A 26,513-nucleotide genomic window follows, 5' to 3' on the forward strand; every position below is an offset into this window, starting at 1 on the left:
ACACATAAGTTTAATTCAAATTTCCTATAACTCAGTTCTATAGCACGATTTAGATTTCAAAGAAGTGTAACCAACTCCTAAATGCCCTGTAGTTCCTTGCTTATATAATGTGGTGCACAACACATCTATAAACAAGACCCTACTAGACACGGCTTGTAGACTCCCTAGGACAGAACTGCTCTGATACCAAGTTTGTCACGCCCCGAACCTAGGAGCGAGACAAGCACCCCGTGCCTCACCTAACCTGGCGTACCAAATTGCGACTAAGGGACTCTGAACACATAATGTCATACTTTGGCCATGGGGCCACCTTGCAAGACAATTTGCGAAGCAAAATATAAAACTGAATGGAAACTAACACTAACTAAATATCAATATAAAGCTAGGCCGACAAGGCCGTCATAGCTACTACAGCTGACAAACCACCAATTTATACAAACCCAACATACTGCACTAACCAACAGGATATGCCTACAAGCCTCTACTGATAGATGTACTGTGATCGGAACAGGGCCCCGACCTACCCATAACATATATACAGATATACATAAGATGTACACAAAACTCTAGTCCTGGCAACTCCGAAAGACGTGGAGCTTACCGATCAGGCGGAACTCGGAAAACACCTACTGAGGAGGTCTACCCGTCTGTCTGTCTGAACCTGCACGCATGAAATGCAGCGCCCCCAAAAAGGGACGTCAGTACGAAATAATGTACCGAGTATGTAAGGCAATAAAATAACTGAAATCTGAAACTGAACTGATAATATGATAACTGAAATTAACTGGGAGTCAAAGATGATCTGGAGATATACTTACCTGCTGATACTGACTCAACTCCTTCAATATAGTAAGTAAAATAATTGTACGGCCTTATAAGGCTCGGTATATATAACTGCTCTGCCATAGTAGGCTCGCTTATAGGCGCTCGGCCATACTAGGCTATGTATCTCGACCATGCTGGGCTCGCTCATAGGCGCTCGGCCACAGTAGGCTCGGTATATAACTTTCCATCTGATCAGAGGTTGCCCAATAGGGGCCTGCCCATCGATTATAGCTCGATGGTAATGAAAATACTGTAATACTGTATATATAGGCTTGCTGCTCTCTTGACTGAAAGAAGACAATACTAAAATTGAATATAGAGTCTCGATAAGGAATAATATTGTAACTTATGAGACTAGAATAGTGTGAATAAATTCATGAATATGAACTTCTCTTTTGTCTCATTACTAACACATGTAGCTACGAGATCATGCCAAAATGAAGGAAGGCTTAGCCTTAACATACCTTATCACAATCTTTTCAATCACCAAGTTGAACTCACCTCTTTGCACCTTAATCTACAAGAATGATAATAATACTATCGTTAAGTTACGAAAGGTACAACTATCGCACAACGAACAACAAACCTATTTTGTATTAAAACGGGCAGCATCTCCCCTATAATATGCCCTTCCTCCAACTTCAAGATAACACCAACAATACAAGGACAGAACAATAACAACATATATACATCATTTTCCAGCCCTATATACACCATCAAATACTACAAAACAGCCCAACACACCCCAATCTCTTCGTACACAAAACGACCACCGTAGTAGTGTCAAACGACCCGAAAATGTTATGACGAACGACCAGCCAACCACCCTACATTTATATGGTGTTTATAAACCCCCTTCCTCCTCCAAAACTCCACAAAATAGTAATAAAACACGCAGCCCAACAGCAACACAAAACAGTCCACAAAACAGTCCGCTACAAGTGAATAACTCGAACTCACGGCTTCCGATCACCGTCCCGTGAGTTCTTACAAGTATAGAACGACTTACCATGAATTTACAGCAGAAAAAATGGATGAAAGAGAGCAGTAAACTCACCTTATTTGTTGGATAACTCAGCTCCTATCTTGGTTCTTCAAACTCTAAGTTTTACCTCCAATTGGAACTTGAAAGGGAGAGAAAATCAATTAGGGTTTATGGGAAATTTTTGGGAGGATTCTTTGCAGAGCTTATGTCTGGTTATTATGCTCTATTTTAAGTCTAATATATGAAGAAAATAGTCCCTTAAAAGGCCTCTTTGGACGACCCGAAATGGCCCATTTTTGGGCTTTCATTTAAGCAAGTAGGTGACACACCTACTTGTCACCTAGCAGCTTGCGCAGTATCGCAAAAATGCACATATCTCTCTACTCCGATGTCGTATTGACAAATGGTTTAATGCGTTGGAAAATAGACTCATAGATATTTAATTTGATGGGTGGAACACACCATAACTCTAAGTATATTGGGAGAAAATTGCAGTTACATTTGACCCAAAGTTTCAGTAAAACTTATGAATGTAACTTGTGATGACTTTCATCGACTTTTGTTCCACAACTCGCTTGACTTAAAAACATAACACACGGATGTAATACGACTAATATAAATCATAACATAATCTCTTTATCATGTTAATCACCCTAGTCTCGCCCCAAAGGTACATGTTATAACATTCCCAACTTGTCGACTTTCGATGAAACATTGTTTTATTTAATTGCTTTAGCTTCTGAACTGTCCAACCCTCTTTGTACTTGTTGTTCATGATCTTCAATATTTGTAACCTCAGAGGTAACATGATTAACTTACTTTATATACTTTTAAATATTATCTCATTTTTTTGTCCTACATTAGTTTGCTTACGACGCATTTTTACATACGAAAATATAGGGTGTAACACATTAATTACATTATTCCATGACTTAGCCGTTACATTACGTGTTTTCTCTATCTTCATTGCTTCGTATTATGTCTTGTTTCATGCCTTAACTGATACATGCTTATTTGACTTCCATGCCATAATTGCTACTTGCCATTTAGTATTTCTTGTATTAAATTGCCCACCTCCTCCCTGTTTCCATAATTATTTACTACTTGTCTCTATTCGTTTCCCGCATATATCTAAATTGTCTTATGCCTTGTTTCCTTATAGTTTCATATTAAATGTTTCCCTCATTGAAGTAGTTTCACTTATACGTATTGTTAAAAATAGATATCGTTGAGTTGGTAAAATTGAGACATCCGAGTAGTTCGAGTTTCTTTGATTATCATATTATTCTCCATTGTCGTACATTTGTTCTCTTGATGTATGATTTATTGTAAATCTTAGTTATTGAAATACTACTGTTAATTGACATTGTTTGGGGAGCGGGTTGCACGTCGCAATGGAAATTGAAAGCTAATAAATTGAAATGTCGGAATAAGGATGTCTATGATATTGTGGGGTCGGGTTGCGCGCCGCAACGGATAGTTTAAAGTTGATATTGTGGGACCGGGTTGCACGCCGCAACATATTGATAAAAGTAATAATTGTTCATGACTGTTGAATTGGCTTCGATTGTTGAGATGAGTTATATGACTGGTTATTCGTGACTCTCTGCTGGTTGATTTGAGTTTCGTTGATATGAGTTACCTGCTTTACTTCCTTTCCTGTCTTTCTGTTATTATTATTATTATTATTATTATTATTATTATTATTATTATTATTATTATTATTATTATTATTATTATTGTGTACATGTTAATATAAGTGACCCACCTTAGCCTTATCACTACTTCGTCGAGGTTATGCTCAGCACTTACAAAGTACATGTGGTCGGTTGTACTCATACTACACTCTACACTTCTTGTGCAGATATCGGAGTTGGTCCCAGCGGCGTACCGTAGACTTGCTCAGATCCAGCTACCTAGAGGAGACTTGAGGTATAGTTGCATGGCATCCGCAGCTTTGAAGTCCCCTTCTACTTCTTTTAGCTGTTCATTTGATTCAGACAATTATGTTTATTTCAGACCATTATTTGTAGTATCTTAGACGCTCATGTATTTGTGACACCAGATCCTGGGTTGTATTTGAATTTCGTCACTTCTTAGCTTATTTATCTTATTTCAGACTATACAATTTCTTTATTGTCATCGTATTTGAAGTTTGTTGAAAATAGTTAATAAATACATCTAACGTTAGCTTGCCTAGAAAGTGAAATGTTAGGTGTCATCACGGTCCCGAGGGTGGGAATTTCGGATCGTGACACGTCTCTGTACCGATTCGCAAGGCTCTACTAGGATTGCTCATGACTCGTGAGTACTATACAACCTATTACTCTGATATCAACTTGTCACGACCAAAAACCTCAGTGGAGTCGTGACGACGCCTAACACTGCTTGCTAGGCAAGACATCAATCAATAAGCAAAACTAAACTTAAATAACTGTATTGAATAGTCTAATCAGTGGAATACTCATAAATAACTGAAGTGAATAACAATGATACACTAAAACCATCCCATGATTAGGTGTCATCGAGTACATAAGCTCTATAGAATAAGTAAATACAAGGTTTGAGTCAAATACAATAATGTCTGAAAGACTAAACACTATTAGCATGAAATAAGGAAAGGGACTTCAAGGCCCCACGAACGAAAAACCAGTGCTACCTCGATATCTCCCACTAATCTAAATCTGGTTCACGGGCAACTACCACAGTCATCCACACCGGGATCTGCACACGAATTGCAGTGTGTAGTATCAGTACAACTGACCCCATATACTCAATAAGTATCAAGACTAACCTTGGGCTAAAAGTAATGACGAGCTTGGAAAAGGTCTGATGCTCACTCTCCACAACAATAATAATAACAGCAGAATAATAGCATATGAAACAAAACAGCTCAAATAATGACAAGCTCGGCATAACATAATAGAAGGAGAAATAGACTCAGATATAACAGTCAAGGCATCAACTTTCACAAAATTCACTTAGATAGGTAATTAACAAGATAAAACTGTGATATCAAGCTCTAAATATCAAGTAGAGTGATCAAATATTGATTCGCACGAGGAATAATACAGCTCTATGCATGCATGTTTGTTATACATACCAAATCAACAAGAATTACAGTTTAAATGTCAAGTATGAATAACCTCAACACATTCATAATGCCTGGTACAAAGTACCCCTTAATCATACACTAAGCACGCTCATGATGCCTGGTTCAAAGCCCATGGACCCCTCCCCCCCCCATCTCTCTCTCTCTCATACACACACATACACTCAGCACTGTACGGGTGCTTGACAGAAGTCCCTCACCCAAGCACATTTATATGACCCTATGCATGCGCCCATGATTATTATCCGACTCTAGAAGGGCGGGTACTTGCCCAAGCGCTGATCGAATCTAAGTCAACGATCAATATCATCTACCCCAGCATAGGGGCCTGGCACACGTGTCACCTCAATATTAATACCACTCAGCCCAACATGGGGCCTGGCACACGCGTCACCTCAATATCAATATCAACAAAATTGTATGGCCTAAGATCAATCATTAATCCGCTCAGGTCTCAAAATGTCAATATATCACAGTAGCAACAAAAAAATACCGTAGAGAACATACCAACGTGCCCCAATTTGGCTCAAGCTTGTATCACACACAAGGCACCAACAACATGTGAGATAATATATAAAATTGCACGGAGGCAAAGATATAACACGCGAATTTAATATCATGACTGAGGAATATGACTACGGCTAAGGTAAATAGATCAGCATAGCAAAAACGATCATATCATGTCTCAACAGATAAGAAAAATAGCCTAGACATGATTTCTATAATGAATAATAATTCACGTAGTCATAGAAGTGGAGAAAACACGATATCAAAAAAGCATGATGGTAAAACAAGGTATATAATAGCCTAAGATCTACCCGGATCATGAATAACCATTGTGCACGCATATACGCTTATCACCTTGCATATACGTCACCCCCAATATATAACAAATATCATAGCCAACAGAAAATTTACCCTCAAACCAAGCTTAGGTAAGATACTTACATCATCTGTGCTAGTCTTCAACATCGAATCGCGTCAAAACCACGATCTAGCTCTCCAATCGCGTAAATCCAAGCCAAACATCATCCAAGAAAGTCAACAATGTCGTAGGAAGCGATCCCCATCGATAAAGCTTCAATCTTTGAAGAAATTTCCAAAAGTCAACAAAATCAACCCTGGTCCACGTGCCCGAAATCAAAAACCAATACCAATATCCGATGACCCATAACCTATTGAATCCAAATATGTTATTAGTTTCTAAAATCGGATCCAAATCACTAATCAAACTAAAATACACTCTCTTAAAGTGCAGGCAAAAACCCCAAATTTCCTTTTAAAATTCCAAGTTTTAGGCATAAAATTCCATGGGTAATCGAGATATAAAGCCAAATCAAAGTAAAAATTGCTTACCTCCAACGTTGTATTGAAATTCCTCTTCAAAATCTCCTCTTCTCAAAGTGTAGGGCTCAAAATATGAAATAATGCGAAGTCCCGAAAATAGCAACTTATATAGTTTTCCCCAGTCATACACTACGCGAAAGCGACCTCAGGCCCGTGTTCGCGTTGAACAAAAGCACCCAGTGCCTAAAACCTTCATCGCTAACGCGATATGCACCACGCGAACGCGAAGGCCAACTGGCCTCTCAACTGCGTGAACACGAGCAACCAAGCATGAACGCGTAAGGCTACTGACCAGCCTTCTCCAACACTTCGCGAACGCGAAGTTACCTATGCGAACGCTATAGCCATCATCCACAATACTCCACGAATGCGAGAACTTCATCGTGAACGCGATGAACAAATTATCAACAGTTCAAAACACTCTACGAGAATGCGATACACTGATCTCGAACACAAAGCACATCAAAACAGTACCAGAAATCAGCAATGCAACACAACCAAAATGGTCCGAAACCACCTCAGATCACACGCGAGCCCCTCAGGACCCTATCCAATCATATCAACAAGTCCATATACATTATCCATACTTATCCAAAGGCTCAAAATGCCACAATTAAAATCAAAACCAAGAATCGTCGATCAAAATCAATCTCTTAAGTTCATAAACTTCCAACTTCGAATCAAACGTCTTATTCAAGTCTAACCAATCCGAAACAAACCCAAATGCACACAAGTCCCAAATGACAAAATGGACCTAGTCCAATTCTTAGAACAACAATCCAACCCCTACATCCTCAAAGTCAACTCCTGGTCAAACTTGGAAACACTTCAATTGTTCAAATTGCCAACTTTCAACAAATAGAGCTAAAACCTTCTAGGAACACCCAAATTCAAATCCGAACATACGCCCAAATCAAAAATCACCATACGTACCTATTGAAATCATCAAATCCCGATTTTGAGTTTGTTTATTCAAAAGTCAATTCTCGATCAATTCTTCCAACTTAAAGCTTTCGAATTGAGAATTACTCTTTCAAATCAACTTTTAACCTCTCGAAAGTCAAAACCAAGTATATACGTAAGTCATAATGCATAATATAAAGCTACTCAAAGTATCAAACTGCCAAACGAAATGTTAAAGCTCAAAACGACTGATCGGGTCATTACACTTAGGTGTCATGTGGAACATATAATCGAATTGAAGTTTCATCAGAAATTGATACATAAGATACATAAGATGACCTTGATCAAACCAATCATCTATCTTCTGCGTCTTTGGCCGGCCAAACAAGAAGTTAGATGGAATGGGTGCATTTTCACCTTCACCTTTAAAACCAGTGAATAGGACTCATTATTTTATACACATGAAAAGTATAAAGAACATCAGTAAATCTCTTTTGAACTGATTTATTGTTAATTAGCTTACCTAGCGGGTTGGGTTGGGTGTCATCACGACTAGTTGGATTTTGGGTCGTGTCAATGGACCTATTCCGATTCTCGGAACAACAATCCGACCCAACAGCCTCAAAGTCAACTCGTGGTCAAACTGGTGAACTCTTCAATTGTTCAAATTGCCAACTTTAGATAAATAGAGCCAAAACCTTATAGGAACAGCCAAATTCAACTCTAAACATACGCCCATGTCGAAAATCACCATATGTACCTATTGAAACCATCAAATCCCGATTTCGAGGTTGTTTACTTAAAAGTCATTTCTTGGTGAATTCTTCCAACTTAAAGCTTTTGAATTGAGAATTACTCTTCCATATCAACTCTGAACCTCTCGAAAGTCAAAATCAACTATATACTCAAGTCATAATGCATAATATGAAGCTACTCAAAGTCTCAAACCGCCAAACGAAATACGAAATCTCAAAACGACCGATCGAATTGTTACACTTAGGTGTCATGTGATTTATATAATCGAATTGAAGTTTCATCAGAAATTGATACATAAGATGACCTTGATCAAACCAATCATCTGTCTTCTGCGTCTTTGGCCGGCCAAACAAGAAGTTAGATGGAATGGGTGCATTTTCCCTTCACCTTTAAAACTAGTGAATAGGACTCATTATTTTATACACATGAAAAGTATAAAGAACCTCAGTAAATCTCTTTTGAACTGATTTATTGTTAATTGGCTTACCTAGCGGGTTGGGTTGGGTGTCATCACGACTAGTTGGATTTTGGGTCGTGTCAATGGACCTATTCCGATTCTCGGAACAACAATCCGACCCAACAGTCTCAAAGTCAACTCGTGGTCAAACTGGTGAACTCTTCAATTGTTCAAATTGCCAACTTTAGACAAATAGAGCCAAAACCTTATAGGAACAGCCAAATTCAACTCTAAACATACGCCCACGTCGAAAATCAACATATGTACCTATTGAAACCATCAAATTCCGATTTCGAGGTTGTTTACTTAAAAGTCATTTCTTGGTGAATTCTTTCAACTTAAAGCTTTTGAATTGAGAATTACTCTTCCATATCAACTCTGAACCTCTCGAAAGTCAAAATCAACTATATACTCAAGTCATAATGCATAATATGAAGCTACTCAAAGTCTCAAACCGCCAAACGAAATGCGAAAGCTCAAAACGACCGATCGGATCGTTACACTTAGGTGTCATGTGAAAATATAATCGAATTAAAGTTTCATCAGAAATTGATACATAAGATGACCTTGATCAAACCAATCATCTGTCTTCTGCGTCTTTGGCCGGCCAAACAAGAAGTTAGATGGAATGGGTGCATTTTCCCTTCACCTTTAAAACCAGTGAATAGGAGCTCATTATTTTATACACATGAAAATTATAAAGAACCTCGTGGCAGCAGCGGATTTGATGTTAAATATTTTAATTTAAAATCAAATTTCTAACCTGGGTAGTAAAAGATCTCAAGAATTCGGTTACACCAAAAGGATATACAACACACTTAGAAAATATTAATCTCTTACCAACAGCTATCAACAAGAAGCATGATATAAAGTTAAACAGAAGTGAGAAACTAAAATTACTGAGGAAAAAAAAATAGAAACTAAAATTACTATCATGCTGTATTAAACAAGCGCATAAGACGAGTAGACATGAAATATGACACAGAAAAGGAAATTAAAATATGACAAGTAATACTTTATAAACCACTGTTATCTTACAGATGCATATAGTAAACCTAATAATTGAATACAATGTACGCATATTTTTCCTCTCTATCACACTGCCTGTGTCTGAGCTCCTCCTGCAAAATATGAAATCATCCTCAGCATGCTAACAAATATTTCATGAATTGGAGGAACATTAAATATGGCTTAAGCTTAATATACGATTTCGTTAATGTTTTGGTTACTTGAGTATGGCAATTGCCACTCCAAGTACGTAAGAAAAGGAAAACTATAGCTTGCACTTGCTCATGCAAGGGCAGAACATCATTAACACCTCTTCATCGAAAATTACACTGTGTAGATAGATAAAATATCTTTATATATAAATACTATACTTTGAATTCACTTGGCTTCTTCAAGTATTTACTTCTTTATATTTAGAAATTCCTTTAATGAAAATCCTGGCTCCGTCATTGTGCCCATGCAATGGTAAATTGTAATAGTAACAATATACTTTTCTACTTTACTATGCCTAATTGTTAGTAATGGATTGCATGAAACTTGCAAAGGTATAAAGCTATTAGCTACATTTAGCATTTTGGCGTACATATAAACCTGAGAACCTACGTGAGAATACTCAGTTAAGTGATTCTCTTTTAATTGCAGTTGCTAAGTGAATAAACAGAAATTCTATCAAACAGATAACACGAAGAAAGCAAAGTTTGAAACGTACGCCGACTCCTCCTCCTCTCGTGTCCAAAAAGTTCTCACCCAACATGTCCTTAAACCATTCATCTGAGTCCATATGGATGATAGAGTCTCTAAGATCCCCTGGTACTCTTATATCATCGTTATAATCGTTAGGATCAAAGACATAAGCCTCTGGCTCTGTTTAAGAAGAAAATACATGTGGAATATCAGATAAAAGTGCACGAGTGTCAACCCCATAAACTGGGAAAATGAGTTATGTCTAGCTTACCAACTGGCTCTGGAATTGGTAATCTTCTCCGCAAGCCATTGATCCCAGCGATAATTATACAAGCAAGACCCAGGTGTGGGTTTGCAGTTCCATCAAACGTTGTAATTTCAAAATTGGTTACTATATCTGCAGCTCCAGGAGGGCAACAAGCTCGTACAATTAACTCTTTGCACTCTATCCCCCAGCAAAGGTAATACGAATTCCGCGACTTAAATATTTGGCGCTCATAACTGTGCATCATGAGTATTTAGAATCATAATTCAAAAAAACAAAAAGGCTATGATGTTCAATAATCTCTCCTAATTAAGTCCATCACACAAAAAGGTGGAGATAGAATCTCTTGTAATTACTTTAATACTTAACAACGATGAAACAGGAAAAATGGAGAAAGAGAAATAAGTATCTCAGTTGATCAAAACTAATTTGTGATTGCAACGTAATGGATTGACAGTTGACGAAATATTTTAAAGGATACTTAACATCTAAGTGTAGGATATAAAGTTCTTTGAAACTAATTTCATGGAAACAGAAAAGACATGAATATATATCACTGGTATATTCAGACCGACATGCTTTGATAAACAAAATTTTGAGTAAAATAAGATCGTTCACAATTTAAACATTGGGTTAACAGATAAAACTGCTAAATTTTCATAAAGAAATCATTAATCACTTGTCGTTACATTCGAAGTGTCGCTCCAGCTTGTAGTTGCAATTAGTTAAAACTCTGTCACTGTTCAAATAGAGAAAATGGTGCTGCAGTCTCACAACAAAGCAGATTGAGATACTTCTATCAGACAAATATGCTCATCTAGAAGAATTGGCAATCCAGAGAGAGCATAAACAAGCCATCAATAGACACAAAGGAAACAATGCATTAAGAGTTATAAAAATTATCTTTACCTGTTAGTGATGGGCATTGTAAATACACATATGGAACGAAGATGATCTAACACCCCAGCCACGAACGATTCTCCAATCTTGGACATCCCATACCGATTTGGTTCTTCAGATGCCGTAAAAACGTTTTCTCCATTCTTAGACAAACTAATGTGTACATGTGATCCAAGCCAACATCTTCTGTATATGCATCATACCAGGGATAGACATTATCGTCATAATACCTACAAATAGGCCAGACGATCAAGTTGTTATGCACCGTAAAACTTTTGCTAAGTTTTAATTCGATTATACGTAGTTTTATGTGATACAAGGTTGAAAGATGTGTTTGAGCAGATTAGGAGTGAAATGAGAGTGTTTAGGAGTAAATGAAAACTTTAGGAAAAAGAAAAGGTGGAAGAAAATACTAGGGGTTAGATTCTGACAAACGTGACCTAAATTCAAAAAAACATTACTCCAGATGTAGGAGTATAATGGTAATGGTCTTTAGAGTGTTGTAACACTCTTACTCTAGTTTCCTACGTTAAAAATTTTGTTATTTCTTGATTCCTACAAAAAAACTTTATTCATTTTACCGAAGGATGTCAACAGGAAGACCATGTGCGTATGGCGCAAGCTTGCACGCACAACATGCAATAGCATAAGGGCATTTTTCTGTTTGTGGGAAGTCTCATGCGTGCAGTTCATGCTTAGCACGCACAACACACACACCCTGCATTTTTCCGCTTGATGAAAGCCCAAACAGGGTTTTATTTTCATTTATCTCATTTCCAAGAGATAAGGCACGACTTTGAGACGGAAATTCTCAACTTCTATCCTTTACAACTGTTGAAGTATGTAATCATCTCATCTAAAAGTTTAAGCTGTTAGAAAGAGCACACTTTTATTTACTAAATTATGTCTTCAACACGCTCCTTCACATGCGGGCTTGATTCTTTTTTATGAGCCAAACACGTAAAAATTCTTTTTGGTATTGGACAGCGGTGGACAAGGTGGGTTGCTCTGATGGTAAGCACCATCCACTTCCAACCAAGAGGTTGTGAGTTCGAGTCACCCCAAGAGCAAGGTGGGGAGTTCTTGGAGGGAAGGATGCCGAGGGTCTATTGGAAACAGCCTCTCTATCCCAGGGTAGGGGTAAGGTCTGCGTACACACTACCCTCCCCAGACCCCACTAGTGGGATTATACTGGGTTGTTGTTGTTGTATTGGACAGCGGTGAGACTCGAATCCAGGACCTCGGCCTGCTCTAATACCATGTTGAAGTGTGTAACCATCACATCTAAAAGCATAAGCTGTTAGAAAGAGCATACTTTTATTTACTAAATTATGCCTTCAACAACAACCATCAATATAAGTGGTTCTAACTACATATAATCATTCTTGTGAGAAATAGCATGGGAAAATCTATATTATTGATATGTATCACTTTACTATAATACAAGGAGCCTATTGATATCCACACTCTACAAATACATACTACTCCAACAAATACATACTACACTCTACAGCTACACTCTACACGTAAATTATCTAACACTCTCTCTCAAGCCGGCGCATATAAATCATACGTGCCGAGCTTGTTACAAATGTAACTAATACTCAGACTAGTAAGAGACTTGGTGAAAATATCTGCATGTTGATCATTTGACTTCAGAAACTTTGTAACAATATCTCCTGAGAGTATCTTTTCTCTAACGAAGTGACAATCAATCTCAATATGCTTAATCCTCTCATGGAACACCGGATTTGATGTAATATGAAGTGCAATTTGATTATCACACACAAGTTCCATCTGACTGATTTTACCCAATTTTATTTCCTTGAGCAACTATTTTATCCAAACCTAGCTCACATGTTACCATAGCCATTACTCGATGTTCTGCTGGTACACTAGACCAAGCAACCATATTCTGTTTCTTACTCTTACAAGACCCCAAATTACCTCCTAATAACACACAATATCCGAACGTAGAACGTCTATCAAAAGGTGATCCTGCCCGATCAGCATCTTTGTATTTCACGATCATCTTAGCACCTCGATCCTCAAAGAATAATCCTTTGCTTGAGGCTAATTTTATATATCGAAGAATTTGGACAACTGCATCCTAATGACTATCATAGGGAGAATCCACAAACTGGCCTACAACACTCACAGGAAAGGAAATATTATGTGTAGTCACTGTGAGGTAATTCAATTTACCAACAAGCCGCCTATATCTTGCAGGATCGCTAAAAGCCCCCCCCCCCGTCCTAGCAGAAGTTTAGCATTTGGATCCATAGGAGTGTCAATGGGTCTACAACCCGTCATTCATGTCTCCTCAAGAATGTCTAAGGCATATTTTCTATTTAATAACAACACCTAAGTTAGACTAAGCGACCTCAATACCTAGAAAGTACTTCAACCTTCCCAGATCCTTAGTCTAGAAGTGCTGAAAGAGGTGTTGCTTCAAACGAGCAATATCATCCTGATCATTCTCGGTAATAATTATATCGTCAACATAAACCACCAAATAAATACACAAATTTTGAGCAAAAGACCGATAAAACACAGAATGATCAGCTTCACTATGAGTCATGCCAAACTCCTGAATAACTATGCTAAACTTGCCAAACCATGCTCGAGGAGAATGCGTCAAACCATATAGTGATCAGCGCAACTGACATACAAGGCCACTAGACTCCCCATGAGCAACAAAACCAGGTGGTTGCTTCATATAAACTTCATCCTCAAAGCCACGGTAGAGAAAAGCATTCTTAATGTCCACCTGATAGAAAGTCCAATTGCGAACAACAACCATGGATAGAAAAAGGCGGATACATGTTATTTTCTCCATGCGAGAGAAAGTATCACTGTAATCAAGCCCAAATATCTGAGTATTACCTTTGGCAACGAGGCGGTCTTTAAGGCGATCAATTTGACCATGTGGACCAACTTTGACTGCATACATCCACCTACAACCAACAGTAGATTCACCTGAAGGTAGAGAAATAAGGTCTCATGTACCACTAGCATGTAAAGAAAATATCTCTCCGATCATAGCTTGTCGCCATCCAGAATGAGATAGCGCATCACCTGTGGACTAAGGGACAGAGATAGAGGACAAAGATGACACAAAGGCATATTGGGGTGATGATAAATGATGATAACTCAAACCAATATAATGGAGATTGGATTAAGAGTTAATTTTATACCTTTCCGAAGGGCGGTCAGTAGACTAGAAGTAAAAGAGTCCGCAGTAGGTGAAGGATCTGATACTAGACGTGATCATCTGGACCTGATGCTGAGCACTGACGTTGATGATAAGTCAGGAGTGCAGAGGTGTAGAAGGTTAAAATGGACCTGTCGGTGATGGAACTGGAGCTGTAGGTGATATGACTGGAGTTGTAGGTGGTGGAGCTAGAAGTAGAGCTGTAAGTGATGGAATTGAAACTGTAAGTGGTGGAGCTGGAGTAGTGGAGGGAGATGAACGGGAGAAAGTGACTGGATCTCAAAACGATGGTAGTAGTAACACCTCATAAATGTCTAAGTGTCACCTGGACCTGTGAAGTATGGCTGGGTTTCAAAGAAGGTAACATCAACAAACATAAGGGAAGTCAGGTGAATACCATCGATCTCCCTTTTGTGTTCTCGAGTAACCCAGAAATACACACTTGAGAGCACGAGAAGCTAACTTATCTTTTCCTGGAGTAAAGTTATGAACAAAATAAGTGCTCCCAAAGACACGGGGTGGAAGAGAGAACAACGGTGAGTGAGGAAACACGACAGAGAATGGAACTTGATTTTGGATAGATGAGGATGGTATACGATTAATAAGATAACAATATGTGAGAAATGCATCCCCCAAAGACGCAACGAAACATGAGATTGTACGAGTAGGGTACGAGCAGTTTTAATAGGATGCTTATTCTTTCAGCCACCTCATTTTGTTGAGATGTGTACAGACAAGATGTTTGATGAATGATCCCATGAGATCTCATAAACCAGGTATCATTTTCTGAAGTTTTGACAAGCTGGGATGTCCCAACCATTTATGTAATAAATCTGGTGAATTAGTAACAGGACGAGTTGTTGAAGGAAGATAAGATGTGAGTCCATGTGATTTTGCAAGGGAAGTCCATTTGATTCACGCCCGGTACCAATGATCCGACCCGTACTGTGTTCCTGCATAAAAACAAGGTCATCACAAAATAAAACCGCGTATTTAAGTGATTTGGCTAAGCGACTAAAGGCTATGAGATTAAAAGGACTATCGGAAACATAAAGAACTGAATCTAAAGGTAAGGAAGGAAGTGGACTTGCTTGACCTATTCCAGTTGACATGATTTGAGACACGTTGGCCATTGTGACTGTTGGAAGAGATTAAGAACTTGAAATAGTAGTGAAAAGAGATTTGTTACCAGAAATATGATCTGATGCACCTGAATCAATGACCCAAGACTCAGAGGATGAAGATTAGGAGACACAAGTCACGTTATTACCTATTTCAACAACAGAAGTTATCTCAGAAGATGTCTGCTTACATGCTTTGTACTGAAGGAACTCAATATAATCCGCTAAAGAAACTATCCAACCATTCAAAGTATTGGTTCCCATTTTGTTATGACCAAAATTCTAGCAACCTCCGTGAGGCCTAGCTAACTCCCAAAGTCGTCGAAATCTGATGTAACTTTGATGGGTAGGCTCGCAAAAGCCTCGCGATCAGGTTGTCCTCAAGGTCGGCCAAAAAATGGCCGGAAACGGGTACATGCGCCGGCGCGTGGGACAAACGCGCCGCCGGAAACTCTTCTCTGACTGGCGCGTGAGAGCGCGTGGAGGGGCCTTTTTCGGAGATTTTTTCGGGGGTTTGGTCGCCTCTGTCTTAGGGACCTTGTGGTGGTGTTGGATTTTGTACAACACCAAGGAAAAAGGATTTTGTTGCGGACAGTCTCCTAAGTCGCCAGAAAATTACACGGCGATGAGGTCTTTCTTCCCGGAAGTCGCTCGAATGAAGCACAACAATAAATTTCTAGAGAATGCACTGGAGAAAAATCTATTATTGATGTGTTTTACAATGTCCCTATTTATAACTATACACAATACATGCTCTACTATTCCATGTGGGACTAGGGTTATTTACATAACTATCTAACATACATGAGAAAAATGTTTTGACAGCCCGGCATAAGTGGAGGCGAGCATGTACTTGGCAATAACTATTTTTGAGAAATATTGCTTATGCTAACTGATATCTTTCTGCTATATTATTGATAACATAATTATGAGATTATTAGTATGTCGATACCAGGAGAGAATCTATAGTATTAGTTACAGGTTCACCTTAATCCAGTAATTATTGCTCAAACTATGTGTTTGTTTTAAGAAATTCACTTAATGTATAAAAATATTTAGCTTGGAACCCAGTCCCGTGGTCCGATCGCTATTGTATATTAACTTGAGATCGTAATAGGAATTCATAAACTTTAAATCCTGGATCTGCCTTTGGTTGATACGTTATTATTACGTGTTTGATTGCACTGAGCATGAACATGCTAGATAGCACTTCGTGATGCATCATAGGAATGAGATGTTTTAGTTGCATTACACGGCTGGCTAGTGATGTATGAAATAGTTATATTAACGTTAAAATGATTATATCTTGATATACTATAAGATGTGTGTACGTTGCATTGATGCGTTTTTGATTGATGGTGATGTAATTGGCTGTGAATAGTCTGGTGCTCGTACAGTTTAGCCTGATGTGATTTGATAACTGACTATGGACGGTCTGGTGCTCATGCAATTAGGCTTATTGTGATTTGATGGTTGACCATGGACAGTCTGGTGCTCGCATAGTTCAACTAAAAGATGTGTTGCTGCCTTATGGACCATCTAATGCAACTCATAGCATGCCCAACCGCCTGCTTATTCCCTATGAACTGGTGAAACGCATGGGTGGCATATGCACTTGCATTATCTGACGCTTTCATGTTTTGTAAGACTTGTCCTAGAGGTATGACTGAGATCGGGTTGATGATCTTACTGGGTCCTCGTGTCTCAGAACTTACTACTGTATGTAGATCCTATGTCTAATACCACCACACACTCGTGAGTTGCTTATTCATCTTGTCCCCTGTCTTCTTTGTCCGTGGAGGCTACTGTTTCAATTTATTTTTAGTCTATGTTGTCTGGCTGCATCCCAGTATCTTTTGTACTCAGACATACTAGCTGCTACATAACTACACAGTGTATGAGATTTCATTACATGGATATTTGAGCATTTTGTGTCTTTATTTGTCAGTTATGATAGTTGTGGATATTAGATGTGTTTGGATGTTGATCGGCTGATTATAGAAATTATTGTGAAACCCCTATAACAGGGGAAACTCGGTCGAAATGTTTGTGTGATGGCATAATACTATTTGTTTACAATCCGAATAAGTGCTAAATTATGCTTGACTTCACTTGCTGGCTAAAAGCTTTACTATGTGTTTGGTCACGACTTATAAATAACTAATTTTTTACTTTTTTTTTTATTTGGTATAATTGTTTTCATTTTTTCTAAAAAGGAAAATATTACAAAGTGGGGAATCGAATCCTCACCAACAAGGAGAAAATTCAGGTAGTCAACTCCCCTTTATTTGGCATGATGATAACATAAGTTCAGCTTAAATAGAGAAACATGGTCAGTGAAGATTTATAAAGACGTCCCCCAACTTGTTTGGAACTAAGGCGTAATTGTTGTCGTTATTGTTTATTTTTATTTAAACGGTTTGAAGACAGTACAGATCGCTAATACCTCAATGTATGCTTTATGGGTAGTTGAACACGAGATAGTTAAGAGTTCGCTCGGCTAATGCCAGGCATGTCAGGTGCCGATTACGGCACTCTAGTGTTTGGTGGTGACACAAGTACTAAGAGAAACGGGTTCCCTCCAATAATTCAAGCAGCGGAAACTGTACAAGTGTACTGAAAATAAGTAATGCTTGTGTTCATGTTTCTGAGTAGAAAGCTTTGATCTAACAACAAAATACCAAAAGGACTAAAATCATATTTGCGGTAGCACTGTAACTGGGGGAAAAGCATATCCAGATAAACAAGTAAAATGGAAAATGCACGTGAAAATATTGTGGCAAAATCTGCTACTTACCTTGGTGTAAAACTTGCCAGTAGCCCATATTTCCTTGCAACTCCTTTGACTACTTCATGTGCAATTATTAAGTTATTTGCTGCTCTATCACAATCAGTGTATCCCAGGACAATTTCAAACTGACCTTTCCCAGCTTCTGAATGTATCTGCATGCTAGAAGAACGAAACATAAATAAAGCAGTACAGAGGATAAAATATATGAGCTATATTCATGTTATCATTAATGAAGGTAAAATTGACAAATATGTAGAGGTGGTTGATGTTGTTCATGAAGTGATAATCCATGTAAACTATAACAGCAAATGGACATTTTATTTTACGGTAGCGGTTTAATTTAAAAATCACGTTCTTTGGTTAATTAGTAGCTATTATTTCTCTATTGAGTATGGTGTTCAATTGCAAGTTTCATCCATTTCCCATTTGATAAATGAAAAATATTTGTTGCCAAATTTCAATTAGCTGCCCTCCAGAGCAGGAATGATGTGGTAAAGTATGCCGTACTTGCTGCAAGGAAAGAAAAAGGCCAAATAGATAAACGACCCCTTAAAGTTGTAACCAAAATTCATTTAGACACCTCAGCTGAGACTATTACTTATTAGACACCTAACCTATATAAAATGTGTGTCTATTAAACACAAATTTTGTGGAGATGTTTGGAGGCTAGAGGTGTACATGTCGCCTACGTTAGATTGTTTAAGGACATGTATGATGGAGTAAAGATCCGAGTGAGGACGGTGGGTGGGGACTCAAACCATTTTCCGGTTATGATGGGGTTGCATCAGGGGTCGGCACTCAACCCGTTTTTATTTGCTTTGGTGATGGACGTACTGACGCGTCACATCCAAGGGGAGGTGCCGTGGTGCATGCTATTTGCAGATGATATTGTATTGATTAACGAGACGCGAGACGGTGTGAACGCGCAATTAGAGGTTTGGAGACCTTGGAATCTAAAGGTTTCAAGTTGAGCAGGACCAAGACAGAATACTTAGAGTGTAAGTTCAGTGGCGAGACTCAAGGATGAGAAGGGGAGGTGAGGCTGGACTCGCAGGTCATCCCTAGGAGAGGGAGTTTTAAGTACCCTGGGTGTCACGACCCAACTGGAGGGTCATGACTAGCACCCGGGCCATACTTGCCGAGCACCAACATACATTTTATCTAACCTTCCTTATTATCTTTAAGGGCCGACAAGATCAATATAAATAGTAGACATGGATCATGAACATCCAACAATGAAAGATAATGTCATGAACATACATAACATGGGACGACAAGACTGTCAAGAAATTATATATAAGGTACAAGCTATCATGATGCCATGAAAGACTATACAACAAAAATCAGCTGAAAAGGCATTCTAAACCATACATAAGTCGACACCTGTCTATGAGCCTCTAAAGGAACATAAGTGCTACAACATTGCCGGAACAGGGCCCCGACATACCCATAATGTCTATAACAAAAATGCATACCAAGACCACGGCAAGTCCGGAGAAGGGATCTCGCCAATAACCGCTGAACTGGACAGCCTACTGTGGTGGGGGAGCTACGTCTACCTGTCTATCAGGACCTGCAGCACGACATGCAGCGTCCACAAATAAAAAGGACGTCAGTACGAATAAAGTACTGAGTATGTGAGGCAAGAAAGCATAAGTAAGAACAGTAATGTAAACAGGGATAGAGAATATACAACCTGTGACATCTGGGTACCTCTGAGGGCTACTGACATGAAATACATGATACATACATATATATACATAAACTTTTAAAACATACGCCTTTGTGGGCATCACCATCATCATATCGTACCCGGCCATAATAGGCTCGGTAAAACGTACCCGGCCATCATAGGGCTCGGTAGAATCGTACCCGGCCACGTGGAGCTCGGTAAAACCCAACTGATCAGTGGTTGCACAATAGGTGCCGTACCCGGCCGACTATAGCGCGGCTCGGTAGAGTAAAATAGATACATATATATGATGCATGCTGGACTCATTGGAATCACATTTTGAACCTTTCGGAGTGACATAAGGTTGGTATCCTTCGTACACGTTATTAGGATTAACTCTTCATCAAGAATCTTATAAGAATCAGGAACTACCAACAACATTGATAATATAAGAATAAGAGAAGTAACATCAATATCAATCGTTTCATAAGAAGGGCAGCAATGTAAGTACTGCTAGCTTCTAAGAGTAGAGTATCTTTGGGAGCTCGTTCATTACATTATGTACAATCGGAGTCGTGCAAAAGAATGAAGGGGATAGCCTCACATACCTTGTATATACTGCCCAACCTCAAGCTATGCAAATGTCACGACTCTTTAGTCTACAATAAGACAAATGACACTATCATTATCGTTTAAGCGTCGTAACTATTATGTATCGACCACAACCTATTTTACGATAAAACGGACAGCACCTCCCCTATTTATATGACTTCCCACAAGTCAATACAATCACCAAACAGCCCAAACAACATCATTAATAATCATATTGAGCCTCCAAAATAGTCCACCAACCAACAACATTACTACCAAGCCTTTCGATATATATTTCACAAGTTCTAGCTTCAACGACTTAGCTGCAACTTGGATAATCTTAAATATATATAGAGTAAGAGGTTCCTTACCTTTAAACAGAAAGAACAACTCCAATTTGACCTTAATTTTCCACGAAATATCCCTTCAATTCTGCCACAAGAACAAGGAAGCGAAACTAGCAATTAATTCGGGTTTTTCGGCACTAGAATTACTTTAGAAGACTTGAAATCACCTAGGGTTGATATTAAAAACTTGAAGGTGTATTTACAGGACATAAAACACTTAAAACAACCTCCCACACGAGCTGGAACAACACAAAAATCAGCAACAACAAGAAGAACAAGAAACTTACTAGCGCCACGGGATTCCCGACATTTGATTTGTGTTGTTTGCCCTTTGTTTGGGTCTTGGATCATGAGAGAACCTTGAGAGACTGTTTTTAGGGTTATAAGGTCTGAATATACTGAAAATTAATGACTTAAAACGGGGTTGAGGTATCTTATATATGTCCATATGTCTTAAACCGCCTTTGTGGGCCCCATAGAGAGTAGCTTGGCGCACTCTCGCAAAAACGTGAATATCTCTCTATTTCGAGATCGTATCGATGAACGGTTTAATGCGTTGGAAACTAGACTCATAGATATTCAATTTGATAGGTAGATCACCCCATAATTCCAAGCACATTGGGAGAAAAATGCAGTAACATTTGACCTAAAGTTTAAGTAAAATTATAAACCTAAGTTGCGACAACTTTTATCGACTTTTGTTTCATAACTCGCTTGACTTCAAGACTTATGATGCGGATATTATATGATTCAAATACATTAAAACAAGACCTCTTGGGACAATTAATCACCTCTAGTGTTACCCGAAAATACGGGTTACAACATCCTTGATTCGTTTAACTTCAAATACTTGTTAACCACTCTTATACACCCTTGTATCGTTTAAGACCAATAGGATTAACTTCTTATCATCTCAAAGATAATCTCTTCTTGGATTTACGTCGACTAACTTACGGCGTGATCTATGGTATGCGAATTTGGGTTGTAACACCCTCTCCCCCTTAGGAACATTCGTCCTCGAATGTAAGGGTTTATGGGGTGTCTAACTCATTGTGGATTCCGACGGAGATTTCCGGCTGAGTTTCCCCTATAAAATGGACACTAGCCAAACTTGCAAGCAGTTAAACCTAACCTATGGCCTTACAAGACTATACAAAGCATTATGGATATGTACATTATCTGCATATTACCATTTTGTATTAAAAAAAAGAGTATTCACAAGCTATTGCTTACCTCATAGAGCCGTTTCACCTTATAATGCGTCCTTCTTTCCCCCGGCATCCTCGTTATCTTCACTCTGGAATAGGTAAGGGTATTTAGACTTCATCTCCTCTTCTGCTTCCCATGTCATTTCTTCTATATTCTTGTTCCTCCATAATACTTTCACGGAAGCTACATCCTTTGTTCTCAGCTTGCGGACTTGTCGATCTAATATAGCCATTGGTACTTCATCATATGATAGATCCTTTGTAACTTGTACATCTTTGATAGGGACGACCCGAGAAGGGTCTCCAATACATTTCCTCAACATAGATACATGGAATACCGGGTGGACAAATTCCAATTCAGATGGCAATTCTAACTCGTAAGCAACCTGTCCAATTCGTCGAAGAATTTTGTACGGCCCAATATACCGCAGACTCAACTTACCCTTCTTCCCAAAATGCGTAACACCCTTCATCGGCGAGATCTTAAGGAAAACCCAATCACTAACCTTAAATTCCAGATCACGACGTCGGACGTCGGAATAAGACTTTTGCCTGCTTTGTGCCGTCCTCAGTCGCTCTTGTATCACTTTCACCTTCTCAATGGCTTGGTGAATCAAATCTGGCCCATATAATTCTGTCTCACCGACTTCGAACCATCCAACTGGTGATCTACATCTCCTCCCGTACAGTGCCTCATACGGGGCCATTTTAATACTGGAATGGTAGCTATTATTGTAGGCAAATTCTATAAGTGCCAGATGGTCATCCCAATTCCCCTTGAAATCTAGAACACATGCTCGTAGCATATCTTCAAGCGTCTGGATGGTACGTTCAGCCTGTCCGTCAGTCTGCGGATGGAATGCAGTGCTGAGATTTACTTGTGTGCCTAAACCCTTCTGAAAAGACCTCCAAAAGTTAGCCGTAAATTGAGCTCCTCGGTCTGATATAATAGATACCGGCACACCATGAAGCCTAACAATCTCCTTGATATACAACTTCGCATAATCTTCAGCCGTGTAAGTTGTCTTAACTGGCAGAAAATGGGCAGATTTTGTAAGTCGATCAACTATCACCCAGATGGAGTCAAACTTATGATAAGAGCGAGGTAATCCAATAATGAAGTCCATATTAATCACCTCCCATTTCCAGGTCGGAATCTCTATATTCTGAATCAATCCACTAGGTTTCTGATGCTCGATCTTTACTTGTTGACAATTAGGACACTGGGCTACAAATTCTGCAATAGACTTCTTCATGTTATCCCACCAATACTGCTCCTTAACGTCATGATACATCTTTGTCGAGCCAGGATGGATAGAATATCGGGACTGGTGAATCTCAATCATAATCTTCTCTCGCAACCCTGCCACACTAGGTACACATAATCGGCCCTGGTATCTCAGTGTCCCATCTCCTCCGATCTTGAAAGCTGTAATCTTACACTGCTGAATTCCCTCTCTCAATCTTACTAAGGTAGGATCTTCATATTACCGTGCTTTTACCTCGGCTACCAAAGATGATTCTGCTGTATTCTGTACAGTAACACCTCCGTCATCAGAGTCCAACAATCTGATTCTCATATTGGCCAGCTGGTGAAGCTCTTTGGTCAACCCTTGTCTACCTGCCTCAATATGTATTAAGCTTCCCATTGACTTACGGCTGAGAGCGTCTGCCACAACATTAGCTTTACCGGGATGGTACAATATCTCGACATCGTAGTCTTTCAGTAATTCAAGCCACCTACGCTGCCTCAAATTCAACTCCTTCTGCTTGAAGATGTATTGTAAACTCTTGTGATCTGTGTAGATGTCAACATGGACGCCGTATAAGTAGTGCCGCCATATCTTCAAAGCATATATTACTGCAGCCAATTCCAAATCATGAGTCGGGTAATTCTTTTCATGCTTCTTCAATTGTCTTGATGCATAAGCAATCACCTTCCCACGTTGCATCAATACGCACCCCAAACCTATACCTGAGGCATCACAATATACCACATAACCTTCTGTTCCTTCTGGGAGAGTGAGCACTGGCGCGGATGTCAATCGATTCTTTAGCTCCTGAAAACTATGTTCACAAGCATCAGACCACTGAAACTTGGTAGCTTTCTGTGTTAACTTAGTCAATGGTGCTGATATAGAGGAAAACCCTTCTACAAACCGCCTATAATATCCTGCTAGCCCCAGGAAGCTGCGGACTTCTGACGGTGTTGTAGGTTTCAGCCAATTCTTCACTGCATCGATCTTCTGAGTGTCGACATTAATACCCTCATCAGATATCACTTGGCCAAGGAATGCTACTGAGTTCAGCCAGAATTCACATTTAGAGAGCTTAGCATATAACTTATGATCCTGAAGGGTCTGTAATACTATCCGCAAGTGGCCCGCATGTTCCGCCTCCAAACGAGAATACACCAGAATGTCATCAATGAATACGATCACGAACACATCAAGATAGGGCCTGAATACACTATTCATGAGATCCATAAAAGCTGCTGGGGCATTTGTTAGCCCGAACGACATCACCAAGAACTCAAAATGCCCATATCTTGTCCGGAAGGCCATCTTTGGAATATCCTTCTCCTTAACCCTCACCTGATGATACCCTGAACGCAAGTCAATCTTGGAGAAATACTTGGCACCCTGGAGTTGGTCAAACAGGTCATCAATTCTTGGAAGTGGATACTTGTTCTTTATTGTAAACTTATTCAACTGTCGATAATCGATACACATCCTTAACGACCCATCTTTCTTCCGCACGAACAAGACTGGCGCACCCCAAGGTGAAGTGCTAGGCCTAATGAAACCCTTATCCAGCAAGTCCTTCAACTGTGCCTTCAACTCTCGCAACTCTGCCGGGGCCATCCTGTATGGAGGGATAGAGATCGGTTGAGTGTCAGGCAATGCATCAATGCTAAACTCAATCTCCCTTTCAAGAGGAAGGCCTAGGAGTTCATCTGGGAAAACATCTGGAAATTCATTGACCACGGGGATTAATTGTAGAGTAAGCGGCTTCGCCTCCGCATCCCTAATGCGAACAAGATGATAAATGTAACCTTTTGAGATCATCTTCCTTGCCTTAAGATAGGAAATAAACCTACCTTTCGGCGTAGCAATGTTCCCCTTCCATTCAATGGCGGGTTCACAAGGAAACTGAAACCTAACCATCTTAGTACGACAGTCAACATTTGCATAGCATGAGGCCAACCAGTCCATTCCCATTATCACATCGAAATCAACCATTTCTAACTCAAATAAATTTGCCGAGGTTTGACGACTACAAATCATCACAGTGCAACCTTTATATACCCTTCTAGCAATCACAGAATCTCCTATCGGAGTGGATACCGCAAGTGGTTTACTTATCAATTCAGGTTCAATGCCAAACTTATTAGCCACAAAGGGTGTAACATATGATAAGGTAGATCCTGGATCAATTAGCGCATATACATCATAAGAAAACACAGACAATATACCTGTAACAACATCCGGAGATGACTCGAGATCTTGTCGACCTATTAGAGCATAGGTTCGATTTTGAGCACCACTCGAACTCGGCACTGAACCTCTACCTCTACCACGACCTGTCGACTGTTGAAAACCTTGTGCTGGAGGTCGAACTGATGAGGAAGAACCAGACACATATCCAGTCGGTTGAGCCATACCACCACCTCCTCTGTTAGGACAATCCCGCATCATATGGCCACGCTGTCGGAACCTCGACGGCACAGTCCAAAGTGGGCCTTGCCGCACTGATCACAACAAGGTGTTGGGGGTCTCGTCTGACTGGTATCTCTATGAAATTGTGAGCCTGATGCCCTCAAACTCTGACCTGAACCAGAATAGGTAAATCGATCATACCGAGGCCTCTGAAACTTTAGAGGAGCACTAGCTACAGGTGGCGCCGAACTCCTTGAAGATTGGGGCCTGATACTGCCTCTAAACTCATCAGAATACCCTGCAAATCTCGCCCTCTTATGCTGGCCCCTATCCTGCTCCCTATCTGCCCTTTGCTGGCGCTTACGATCCTCTAGGGTCTGGGCATAAGCCTGAATACGGGAAATATCCATGCCCTCTACCAAGGAGGCTGTTGTGCACTCATTTATCAGATGTGGTCCCAACCCGTTCACGAACAGATGCACCCTATCACTCATCTCGGCCACCATATGGGGAGCATACCTTGCTAAAGAATCAAACTGTATACTATACTCTCGTACACTCATATTACCCTGTCGAAGGTTCAAGAACTTATCAGCTCTAGCTCGTCGTATCTCAACTGGCAAGTAGTGACGAAGAAAGGCCTCAGAAAATTCCTTCCACACGGCTGG

General features: G+C 39.6%; 1 protein-coding gene across 1 annotated transcript; it reads right to left on the reverse strand.

Moving 5' to 3' along the window:
• Positions 1-9,296: 9,296 nt before the first annotated feature.
• LOC104112142 (uncharacterized) lies at positions 9,297-11,776 on the reverse strand. The gene is made up of 4 exons (XM_009621986.3): positions 11,252-11,776; positions 10,349-10,578; positions 10,103-10,257; positions 9,297-9,506 (listed from the first exon to the last, which is right to left on the reverse strand). The coding sequence occupies exons 1-4, from the start codon at positions 11,335-11,337 to the stop codon at positions 9,441-9,443; spliced, it is 537 nt and encodes a 178-aa protein (XP_009620281.1). The 5' UTR covers positions 11,338-11,776; the 3' UTR covers positions 9,297-9,440.
• Between the last annotated feature and the right edge of the window lie 14,737 nt (positions 11,777-26,513).

This window comes from Nicotiana tomentosiformis, chromosome 1 (genome assembly GCF_000390325.3).
Source record: "Nicotiana tomentosiformis chromosome 1, ASM39032v3, whole genome shotgun sequence".
In the NCBI taxonomy this organism is placed as follows: domain Eukaryota; kingdom Viridiplantae; phylum Streptophyta; class Magnoliopsida; order Solanales; family Solanaceae; genus Nicotiana; species Nicotiana tomentosiformis.